The sequence below is a fragment of the Quercus lobata genome, chromosome 12, assembly GCF_001633185.2.
Source record: "Quercus lobata isolate SW786 chromosome 12, ValleyOak3.0 Primary Assembly, whole genome shotgun sequence".
NCBI classification, from domain to species: Eukaryota; Viridiplantae; Streptophyta; class Magnoliopsida; order Fagales; family Fagaceae; genus Quercus; species Quercus lobata.
In genome coordinates, this window is record NC_044915.1 from 5,093,119 (window position 1) to 5,105,620 (window position 12,502).

At 33.2% G+C, this 12,502-nt stretch overlaps 1 protein-coding gene across 2 annotated transcripts; it reads right to left on the reverse strand.

Moving 5' to 3' along the window:
* Nucleotides 1-1,182: 1,182 nt before the first annotated feature.
* LOC115971821 (ubiquitin carboxyl-terminal hydrolase 20-like) lies at nt 1,183-6,989 on the reverse strand. 2 transcript variants are annotated; one of them, XM_031091881.1, is made up of 9 exons: nt 6,662-6,989; nt 6,145-6,631; nt 5,814-5,934; nt 5,601-5,711; nt 4,732-4,904; nt 4,263-4,601; nt 3,708-3,830; nt 1,809-2,397; nt 1,183-1,713 (listed from the first exon to the last, which is right to left on the reverse strand). In XM_031091881.1, exons 1-9 carry the CDS (start codon nt 6,724-6,726, stop codon nt 1,409-1,411), a joined length of 2,313 nt encoding a protein of 770 aa, XP_030947741.1. In that variant the 5' UTR covers nt 6,727-6,989; the 3' UTR covers nt 1,183-1,408. The 2 variants fall into 2 exon arrangements, with proteins under 2 accessions (XP_030947741.1, XP_030947740.1); XM_031091880.1 differs by having other exon boundaries at nt 6,145-6,989.
* Nucleotides 6,990-12,502: the final 5,513 nt, after the last annotated feature.

Sequence of the window (12,502 nt, forward strand, 5' to 3'; positions counted from 1 at the left end):
GTAAAAAGGCTCCTAACAATATCATTTGTAGAGCGTGGGTTTGAAAGGTTAGGCCCTGGTTGACAGGCGGTGGGTTTTTCACGGTGTTCATACAAGGTTAAGTTTTCCTTCACCCCTGGAGTCTTTCTCCTGGAGGTGGGCTAGGAGGCTCTGGTTTTTGGCCATTTTTCCCAGCCCTCTCTTTAGGTTACTTATTTTTCCTTTTATATTTTTCTGCGTTCATTGTCCTTCGTCCACGTATAGGGTCAACCTTTCCAGGATTGATACTTGTCCCATCAGCCCATATTCAAAGTCGTTGGGGGTGGTTGTAAAAGCCAAAGAATGTTGCTCTGTCAGGTTCAGAGCATTGAATGGCAGTAAGGGCAGCTTTCCCTGGATATTTTAGATCTTTCTTCCAAGTTTCAGTCCTATACCGTTTTTACCCCTCTTTCAGGGGGGACTTTGGGTCTGCCGAGGACTGAGCTGTCCTCGGCGGTATCCAAAGGCTATTTTGTCGAGCTTGGACCATAGCCCTCCTCGGCTTGCGCCTTCGGATTCTCCCCGGGTAGATGGGCCTGGCCCATAAATCATTTGGGCCCCACAAGTATAAATAGAGGTTGAGTTTGGATTGCACTAAAATTATTTATCTCCCTGTGTTTGGTGTATTTCTGTGAGTTCCGTGCACTGTTCACAAGACCTGCAAGTACAGATTTCAACAAATCTAACTTTAAAATTAAGTTCCACGGTACTATTCACACATTTAAAAATTATTTCACTACAATGTTTTTAATTTTCAGCAATAAACGACATCCAAACATACCCAAAATCATCTAAATAAATAAATAAACAACTAAATTAAATGCAATTGTGCGGGTTAGAGAACCTTCAGCAAAAAATGTAAAAAAAAAAAAAAAAAAAAAAAAAAAATTTGTGGGACGAGAATGGTCACCAGACTACCAAAGATGAAGTGGCAGAAAGAGGGAGTGCAATTAGCGTACAGAGACGATTGTGTGATTTTCAAGTCATACTCTGCGAACCTCTATTGAAGCGAGAAGCGAGAAGTTCTATCTTTAGATCTCTAGTCGTAGATTAAAGTTAAACCTATTAAATCCCTGATTTTTTGGATTGAAGCACTGGTTTTCAAATTATTCATCAATTTTTATAAGCCCTTTTATAGGATTCTAAAAGCATTGAAGTAATCAATTGAAACCTCATAAGAAACTTTACATTTCATTTCATACTATTAAGTACAACCCAAATCCAAGCTGACTTAACCCACATAGGCCTCCCACCATAAAAGGCAAACAGAATAACATGAACAATTACAAAGGTCGATATCCAATTTATTTAAACAAGACACAGTTAGCATTGATTCTCTATTATACTTGCACTGGGCAAAAGCCATATTTGTTAAGCAAAATCTCACTGTTCACCGGAAAATTGCTGCAGTCATGGGCTGCATGACAGAATTATGGTTGGCTTTACGACGAGTACTAGGAGGGCTGTTCTTGCATGGGGATGATACCATTCTTTTCCTCTTGTTCAGAGAACCTTCACTTTGGTTTCCAAGCACGGCAGCAATAAGTTTTGAGCCCCGTGAGTAAGGCACACTCCTTGAAAGGTATCTGACAGCTTCCTTTCTCTTTGAATCTTCTAAATCCTTGCTCAACCGTTTTTTGCAACTCACTGGCTTCTCTGATTTAAGATGATCACGGGGAATTTGATACCTCACCTCTGAAAAAATACACCACCTCATTGGATTAGTTCTAGAGAACAATTAAGTAGAACTGGCATATATAAATAGTTTTTACTGGAGTGAAACTGTTTACCTGAAGACTCTAAAGAAACCTTATCTGGACTTGGAGATCCAGGTGGCGTTAGAGGATGGAAACCAAAGTCTTTATTTTCATCAATTCCCTTATGGCTGTTACTTCTCCCAAGTGAGGATGTAGTACACATTTTCTCATCATTGTATGAAGTCCCATCAGGGGGATTATTTGCCTCAAGTAGCATTGAGGTGTTATTAATGGGAGTATTATCTTTAGAGTCATTGGACCCAAGTTCATCTTGCTTTGATCTGCATAATAATGGTCCAGAACTACCAACAATAGCATCTCTAGTTTCACTGACCTCAACCCTTTGATGTCTTGTTCCACATGAGAAATCAGAAGAAACTCCCTCAACTTTATCTCGGGATTCATTGGCATCACAATTATCAATACTAGCCACACTAGGATATATAGTACAGACACTATCCACATTATCAAGAACTGACTTCGGCGATGTATTCAATATGTTTGGATCCAAGCATGGATTCGGTGCTTCCATTAAACTTGAAAACCAGGGTGTACCCTGCTTTGCATAGAACAGAATGTAGGCCTCCTGAGCTAGCACAAATTCTTCTCGGACACTAGTGACCTAGAAAAAAACAGTCAAAAATTAATTTTTATTTTCAAATTTATGAGCTACAACCATATTTTAAGGCAAAAACTTAAGTGCTTCAACTACTCATCAAAAAAAAAAAAAAAAAAACATGAAATGCTTCAACCAACCAGAAAATCCAAGTTATTACAATCAAATTAACATCTTTACTGACCCACAGTAAACATTTGCAAATCTTTATGCATCCCGACAGTATAGGAGGTAAAATAAGATGAAATGAAATAATTATAAAGATATCATCATAAAAAATTTAAATGAGGTAGTTCGATGAATTTTATAACTTAACAGAACCTGAAAAGAAATAACCACCAAAAGCTTTTGGGGAAAGTTCAAAACCACATATATGAAAACCGTCTCCACTTGAAAAAAGCTCAAAACGTAAAAATACTTTAATAAGTGTACATACAGAACTTATTTCAAAATAAAATATACAATTACAATTGTTGAGATGACAAGTTAATACTAGTAAACAATAAAATGGTGTCAAAAGCAGGTCCATGTGAAAATCAGTAACTTTCCACTTCAATAAGCTTTGAAGAAAATACTCCATCAAGAGTTCACAAAACAAAATTTATGATCCAAAATATCAAGGTCCGCAAGGCAAAATCAATCCACTATTTTGGCTTCAAGCACCAAATAGGCTAACTTCATAATTACATGCAACATATTCATGCACAGTGCCAGCACAAGGCATGAGGCAACTAGGCAGTCGCCTAAGGCCCCAATGAAAAAATGCCCCCAAATTTTTACCAATAGAGATATCATTGTACCAATAGGAGTATTAATGAAGTCTCACGTATTTACCAATAATTAAAAAGTAACTTTGTTATCAAATAAAAATCCAAAAAAAAAATATAAAAAAAATATATATATATATATATATTTACATTGGATGTGATAATAACCATTCATTTTTATCAGTTTTAGAGTGTAAAACTCATTAATCTCCCACAAAAATGCTGAAAGAACTCATTAATCTCCCACTAGTAAATAAATATATACTCAAATTTCATTTAGAGATATTAAATATATAATTTTATTAAAATTTTCAATCATAATTTTTAGTATTTGGTTGCTTCACTCAATAGATAGTGTTTATTTATGTTGTATAGTCATTGACTAATATGATTAGTTGGTTTAAAATATATTTTTTAAAAGGAAAAAAAATACCAAAAGTTAAATAAATCTTTTATTCATATTCAAAATATAAAAATAGGCCCCACAACGCCTTCAGCTAGCCTGTTCATGCACAATGGCTATCTAGAGGTTAGATTACAAAATATTACCTTTGAATCATCCAGCCTGTACCATGTCTCTGGAGAGGATCGAATGAAGCTGAAGTAATGTCCAGAAGTAGATGAAAACCCAATATGCACCACAACTGCATACAGGTCATACTTCAATTCCACCTATCATAGAGAGGAGAGGAAGGGAGAAAATAAGCACTTCAGCATTTTGCTCAAATAATGCAAAGCCAAAGCAAAACAGTGTACCAAACATTTATACTCAGATTCAGCTATTGCACAAAGTATGACCAGTGCATTGACCAAAAGCTTTTCATCCAAATCATCACATGCTTAGAAAACTATTCCAAACAATACATCTATCTCTTAATCCATGAATGCATAAATGGCATTGATCTCCAAATCAGATGATGAATTTTTCCCTGTTCTTTCTTTTATTTTTTTAGTTTTAATATGATGATAAATTTGTAGCTAAGCTCTTAAATTCAGACATCATTGAATTGCAAGGGGTACAGGGCTGCAATTACCATGCAAAAGATCTTGCAGCCTTCAACACAAAACATTTTTATTATAAATAAACAGAAACTTACAACCCACCTTATTGTCCTGATTGCCAGAGGTGTAGGACTGCAAGTCCAACTGCAAAGGGAATTCCACATGCTTGTCAACTTTCTGAATGAAGGACCCTTCAGTCTTGAATCTTTTCAAATGGAATGCAGCAACTGAAGGAGCCTGGTCCAGCATGAACTGCTTCTCCACCAACACTTCTTCCTTGCAGTTCTCACATGTAAACTTTGTCTCCAAATCTTCAATTTTTTCCACTTTGGTAAACGACTCCAAAGCACTTGGAAGGGTGTCCACATCTTCAATCTCCAAACTCAGGTCTATCAAAGGTTCATATGTATCAGAAGAGTGGCCGCAATTGCAACAGCGAAGCTGAAATTCAAACAATAACATTATATTCTGAACCAAACCCAAACAAACAAACAAAAGAGGACAACTAAAGTCACATTAATATTTAATTAAAGCAACAGCAACTAAGAGGAAGTCACTTCTCCACTCATACATTGCTCACAAGACGGCCTCCAAAAATACTTTCCACTAGGTTATTATCTTGGGACAACAAACCCTTATCCTTTGCCTTCAAATCCAAACAACAACTCTCAAGCTTGTCTAAGAAGCATTGCAGAAATTCATGGGCATCTTCCTGCTGGTATCTCCGGAAATAAGATGAAAAGTCTGTTTGTTCACAAGTCAAGAATTACAAATTTACAAAGCTTCTTTAAAAAGAAACATCCTTCTAAAATATCAAATATCTTACAACATAAGTCATGAACATAGTACTTGATAAACACTAAGGGCACGTTTGGTATACTAAATAGAAATTACGACAAGAATGATAATCTTTATTACTAAAAATAAAATATACTATAATAGAATTACTAAACATATTTGAACGTTTGGTTGTAAGTTGTAAGTTTGTAACACTAAAATAAAAACTTAAGATCGATATTTAGAAAATATATTACTTATATAATTGTATTTCATAAAAAATAAATAAATAAATAAATTTGAGAGAAGTTATTTTTTTTATCATTTTTTTATTTTTATAATTGTTAAATGTATATGGAAATTTTGTATATGTAGAAATATATTTATTTTAAAAATTATTACAACTACTAAAAAAGGGCTATTACAATCTTTTTAGAGAGGAATGGGTATTCCTTATTTCAAAGAAAAACTATTCATAAGATATGGTTATTCCTTATAATAAAAACATAATCAAACTATATAATAGCTAAATCATAAAAATAATTATTACATTACAAAACCTATTACAAATATATGACATACAATCTTATATGATAAACCCAGCCCCACATAAATAAAGCATACACATTCAGAATAACATTAAACAGAGGTTAAAAAGGATACGGTTCAAATTGTCAACAAGTTCCAAAGGCGAAAGAACCCCTCCTGCAGCAGCTAGTGAACGTTCAACATGGTCAAAGAGAGCACAAAGAACACAGAACCCTTCTCTACCACCTGAAAATTCCAAATACTGCAATTTAAAACAAAAGTTGCTAACTCTAGGAGTAAATCACAAACCCTAACACAATAAAAGTTAAATAGAAGCCTCAATCTTACGGTCACAGGGCACAGCATGATTGCAACACCGAAGAGCCTGGACAAGTGGCACTGTGTGTGTAAAGCATTGCAGGATGGCATTGATAAAGCATGTGTTGCCCAGATTTGCAAGCCCTGCACCCTACAAAACCAACACCAAGTTCAAAATTTTCAAAAACCCCAAAAAATATTTAAACAAACATCCATAGACAAATATTTAACAATCGGGCATAGGCACGTTGGCAAGTGTCTTTCATCAAAAGCAAAAGGTCCTAGGTTCAAGTCTAAGAATCAATCTCTCCAAAAACAAACGAACAAATACACAAATCTTCACAGACAAAGAAAAGCATACCACAGTGGATGGCTTGAATTCAAGGGTAGAAGAGTTTGAAATGGGCAAAGAAGACCTTGTTTCTTCTAAAGAAGGCCAAGTAGACCAGGACGAAGATGAAGATGAAGTCCCACGAGATGATGACCATGACGAAGAACTATGTGAAGAAGACCAACGCGAAGACGAATAGTCCCATAAATTGTTACCCAATAAGCGATTTGGGGAAGAGGGCAATAGTTCTTCTTCTTCCTCAAGGACATCTTCTTCTCCATCACAACAGAGAGGGAAGCTGGGACAATCATCTAGGGTTTCTGTTTCAATAACCAAAGAAGAAGAAGAAGACCCATTTAGGGTTTCATTGATGGGAGGCAAAATTGAGGAAGACCCAGTTGAATTTGATGGTGGAACAGCCATAGATTGGTCAGCTTGAGAAGACCCATTTTGAATTGAGGGTATAGGGACCAAAGAATGGTCATCTAGGGTTTCAGAAGGCAAAGACGGTGAAGACCCACCAAGAGTTTCTTTCAATAGTGAAGACACATCAAAGATTTCTTCGGGAATGGTGGAATCTGAAGGAGCAGAGTTGGGTTTTAGGGTTTCCATGGAGATAGAAGATTCAGATTTTCAGACAAATCGGTGTTAGTTTTTGTTTGTTTAAGGAATGTGAAAATGGGAGATGGGTTTTGAGGAGATTTGAGAAATGGGTTTTGGGTTTTGGCTCCAAATTTTTTGGGTTTTGAAAATTGATGGGTTTTTGTATTTGTGTGTTGGAGGCAGTGAAGAAGAGGGAATTCGAAATGTGTGTTTGAAATTTGGTTCGGTGGTGGTGGTGGGCAGTTGTAGGGATTTTGGTTTCAGAATTGAACCTTTTTGAAAAAGGAGGGAAACGGAAAACCTCAGCGGTCAACACACCATTTTGGTTTTTTTTTTTTTTCCCATTGACCAATTTTCTTTTTTTTTCTTATTTTCTAGTATTGAGGAGTGGACATCTCTTGGATTAGGAAAAAAGAAATTAACAATTCGATAATTTCAATAGCGTTTAAAGGGTTTGAATCCTTGATGCTTTTATCGAAAATATTAAAAGATATCAATTGAATTACAAATTTTTTTTTTTAAATGAAATATTTGAGTTATTAGTTCAACTAGTAAAATCTTTAATAATTGAATAAGATATTTGAAATTTATCTCCCGCCTACACCAAAAACTTATCAGTGTCTTGATCTGATAATAAAGAGACCATTAGAAACGAACGTTATAAGTTGAAACTATCTAAAAAAAAATTTTGAAAACTAATTGCAATAAAATCCAATAAGTAATTCAATCAATTTTATTTTTTTCCTTAAACCATGTGTTTGATATATAATAATGTTAACAATAGATGGTCATATTACACCGATAACAACTTATCTTAACAAAATAAGTAATTTTTGTAAACAAAAATCGGGAGAAAGGGCGAGATCATGCGATGTAATAAGATCTCATTCTTATAGTTCATCATAATAACTTGCACATCAACTGCATCATGTGGTATATAGTTAACAAATGGTCTCCACCTCCATCAAATTCTATATTCAAACTCAATGTGGCTATCTCTCAAACCAAAATTTGCTCACATTTGCTAATCCGAAACCACAAAGGAGAAGTGATGGCAGCTTCATGTGACCGAATAAATAGAGTATCCATCCCCCAAGTCCAAATCAGGCACTGCTTTCAGGAAAAAAATAGATATGTAGATGTCTTTGCAAGAATAGGATCGGAGCAAAGTAGTGACTTCCTTTTTGTTTAATCGTCTGCCTGTGGACATCTTAGATCTTTTTAATTTCGATGCTAATGAGTTGTACTTAAGCAGGCTTTATCCTAAACCTATGTATCTTCTTTAGTTTTTAATGTTATTTGATGTTTACCAAAAAAAATAAAATAATAAATTATCTAATATTTTGTGGACTACTGCAGATGTTATGAGGACGGCATTATTATTATTATTATTTGTCAAAGCAGTTATTTCCTTAACATTATTGCAAAAAGTATATTTGGTGAACTTATGGATCTTCTCAATTATGACAGAGTTTGCTCTTTTGACGTTGCGTGGATATTTGAAGACATTAATTTAATTATTGAAAGTTCTCATTATGATTCTTTTGTTAGTGTGCCTTTGAAATGTAATAGAGCTTCAACTATTCTATCTCTTACTTGCTAGTGTTGCCAAAGAGAAAATGATTTTTTTTTTTTTTTTATGAATGTCTCTCTTCTTTCTTCCTAATTGTACACCATGATATTTAATCAATAAAATCTACTATCAATTCCCCTTAAAAAAATATATATATATATATATATATATATTATTCTTTTTACAACGAGAACAAAAAGAATATAAACATTTTCTATTTGAATTAGAGAGGGAAAACATGTAAAATTGTCAAAAACATTATCCATAGAGTAAGAAATGCTATAAATGCTAGGCAACTAAGTATTTTAATGTAAGGAAAAGTTTTTATATGCTATGCAACTAACTATTTTAATGTAAGGATAAGTGTTTATGATCGGTAAAATTTAGATATTGATGCTCATATAATTGTTTTTATAAAGAATCAAAATTATTTTTTAATTGAGACACTCTTAAATGTTGTAATTACATTAATGTCCATCTAATTCTTGCCCCTTTATGGATAATGTTTTCAACAATTTTACAGAATTTTTTTTTTTTAGAGATAATTACAACATGCTGCTAACTCCGCAGTTCGAACCCTTTCCCCCCTAAACCTCCAAGCACTTTGTACATGGAGAGATGCCAATTCAGATACAAGGCTTTTGGCATTTTTACATAATTTTATTGATAACAATTGGTACATTTGTTTAAGCATAAGTTTTTTTTTTAATTTATAATTATTAAAATTCTATTTAAGGTCACAAGAAGATTAAGAGAATTTAGTCATATTATCAATTGAAAATGAGATGATATCAAAGGGCAAAACTTTGGTACAATTTCTTAACTACAGTTGCTTAAGTTCCTCTCTTATATTTTAGACACCTGTCTAATTAATTAACTTAGCAAATGGACTTTTTTTTTTTTTTTTTTTGAAACCACTCAGCAAACGGACATTACAACTTACAAAACCCAACCCCTTTTGTTTTATTCTCCTTCTTTTTCTTCCCTGGCCCACGAGAAAGGAAACAAATTCTTCAAGTTATAGATCTAAGAAAGCTTCTTCAATTCAAACCTACTCAACACTAAATCTAAGAAGGCTTCATTTTAATAATTCTTTGGCCTTTTTCTCCTTCTCTTTTTCTTCAAAATCCTCTCATTTTTTTATGGCTTACCAACAATCCACATTTTTTCTCTCTACAACTTTCTCTCTCTAAAATTTTTCTTGTAGTTGTTGTTTCTTTCTTTTTCTTTTTTCTCCGAGAAAAATCATACATGCATAGGTGATTTTGAGTGCAGGTTTGGCCCCTCACTCCTTAAATCTTTGTCGTTTGGTTACCATTGAAGGTCTCTCAACCTCTTTCAATCTCTCTAGATTTTTCTAAATAATTTTCTGAATTTGGGATTTTCCTTTTGAGTTTCTTGCATCTTAGGCCAGTTTATCTCCAAATCAAAATATAGTTTGAAATTTTGGTTGGTTATTGTGAAAATGGAGGAAAACAAAAAAGAAATAAACAAAAAGAAGTTGAGATTGTTGAGGGATTGAAGTTTTAAACGAAGTTAAATTTCATCTATTGAAATTTAGGGTGAGTTTGGTTCAGCTTTTTGTAAAAGTGCATAATGAAAAAGTAGAGTTTCAAAAAGCTGAGTATTTGGTAAAAGCTGTTAAAAAGTGTTTTTTAAAAAAGCTGAGTGTTTGGCTAGCACTTATAAAAGTGGCATTTTGAGGGGTAAATTACCAAAAAGGACAATGTATATATAAGGAATTTATTTCATACTTTTTTTTTTGGGGGATGTGAGTTTATTTCATACTTATTAAATCATCTATTTCATATACTTACTAAAAAAAAAATAATAAATATATATTATTGGTATTATTTTAATAATGTTTGGGGAATTTTTCTTTTTTAGTTTCATAATTATTTGTTATTACCATTAATGACTTCTTATTAATATTAATTAAATCTAAATAATTTTCATCATCATGAAGCACAAAATAAAAATGTAAAAAGATGATAAAATATACACCAATAATCCAAGTTTAAATTGTACTACATAAAAATGTAAAAATATATAAAATACATATCAATAACCCAAGTTTAAATTGTACAACACAAAAATGTAAAAAAGATGATAAAATACATACCAATAATCCAAGTTTAAATTGTACTACATGATATTATAAAATAAAATAAAAAGACAACTACTAATTATTATCCCCCCAAATGGAATTAGCAATGGAATCACGAAGAACCACCATCGCAGGGTCTGTTAAAGATCCTGAGTTCTGCTCATAACTGCTACCTGATTCACTATTATGTTCTCTTCTAGAAATTGAATCTCGATTGGCGTTTATGAAGCCCCTATCATCCTTATCATTTAGTCTAACAAAATTATGAAGAGCCATAGTAGCAGATACAATAAGTATTTGGATATGAAATGGAAAAGATGGCATGTTTCTGATAATTCTCCATTTATTCTTCCACACACCAAAAGTGCGCTCAATTGTACATCGAAGAGATGAGTGAGCATTATTAAATTTTTCATGTCTAGTTCTAGGGCTGCCACCTCTTGTTCGAAAGTCTTGAAGATGGTATGATATCCCCTTGTATGGTGCCAAATAGCCTTTCATCATTGGGTATCCAGAATCAACTACATAATATTTCCCTAGAAAAAAAAAAATTCAATTGTATTAACACACTCATACAATATGTCATTATAATGAACAATTGATTAACTAATTACAAGTGGTGTTTTTTCCCATCTATAAAGTTAACCAATGAGGTTGAAGCATATTAGCAAAACCATAAAAACAAGCCAATGAGCCTTATCATAAAAATCCTTGATCTCATTCATGAATCCTCCAATGTAAAGCAAAGTGTGCTTGACAAGTGCAAATAGTAAAAAAAAAAAGAGAGAGAAGACTGAAATGGTTGGTAGTTACAATAGAAAAAGGCTTTTCTAGCAAAACTTAACTAGAACTCCGTTAAGCTCATTGTGAATGCCCTAATATGTAAAATATGAATTTGCAACATTCACAAATATTCATGTATTTGATTAATTTTATTGTAAGACAAGATTATCATTCAGATTACTAAATAACAATATGAAACTCAACTCCTAGCCACAACAATAATTGTTCATTCTCCAATACAATCAATTTCAGCCAACTAGGATTCGTATATCAAGTTCCAGCTCAAGTTCCAAACAAATACGAATCTGAAAAGTGCCATAGGACACAACAATGCAATGCAAACTTTATGCACTCAATGTTCTTTCATGAACTACACAATCTACTTAAGCATAAAAGGAATAGCATACTTCAAGGAAAACCAAGTATGGTGACTACTAAGACCCTCACAATGTAGTTTGCAGAAAGGATAGCATACTTCATCCATGAAAATTACAGATAGCTGTCTGGATTTAGCAACCATGAACAAAGCCCGTACAAGTGCAATTCATGAATCACCATGTTATTACATCAACAGAGACTCCCACATCAATACTTAGCTTTGCCATCAACAATAATCCTCATATTTAAATTTATATGGTAAATCGAACACTACATTCCTCGTTACCTTTCAATCGTCAGTTCCAAAAACAAGTCTCAACATTTTTAATTCAATCAGATCACTATTAATAAAAACCCCATGATCACCCTGACAACAACTACATATTTTCTTTTTTCTCCTCTGATTTTTAGACCCCAAACCCAAACTTTTTTCTTTTTTCTATTAGAATTATGAGCTACAAGTCTACAAACCATTCATAGCAAGATTCAAACCACTGTAAATTCCAATCAACAAAAACAAATAACTAAACAAGTAAAGGAACAATGCCCATTGATCTATTTTTGGGTTGCCGAGAAAACAAATCAAACACTCGGTAAAAAAAACATGTACCCACAAATTTTTTCAATACCCGGCAAGAGAACAAATAGATCATTAGCAAGAACAAAGCATGCAAGATTTGAAATTTTTTTTCCCACACTCGGTAAAAAAAAAAAAAAAATTAGATCAGTGTTGGTACCTGGTGGTTTTTGGTAGCAAATCAGTGTTGCTTGGTGTTTTGTTGATCAAATCTCTACCTTCAAAATGTATTTCTCAGATCAGATTAGACAGAAATAAAATAAATAATAAAAAAAAAAAAAAAAAAACAAGATCAGTTCACGTTGAAGAAGACGAAAGAAAAAAGAAGAAGAGGAAGAAGATTCACGGAAAGGGCAAAGCAGAGAGA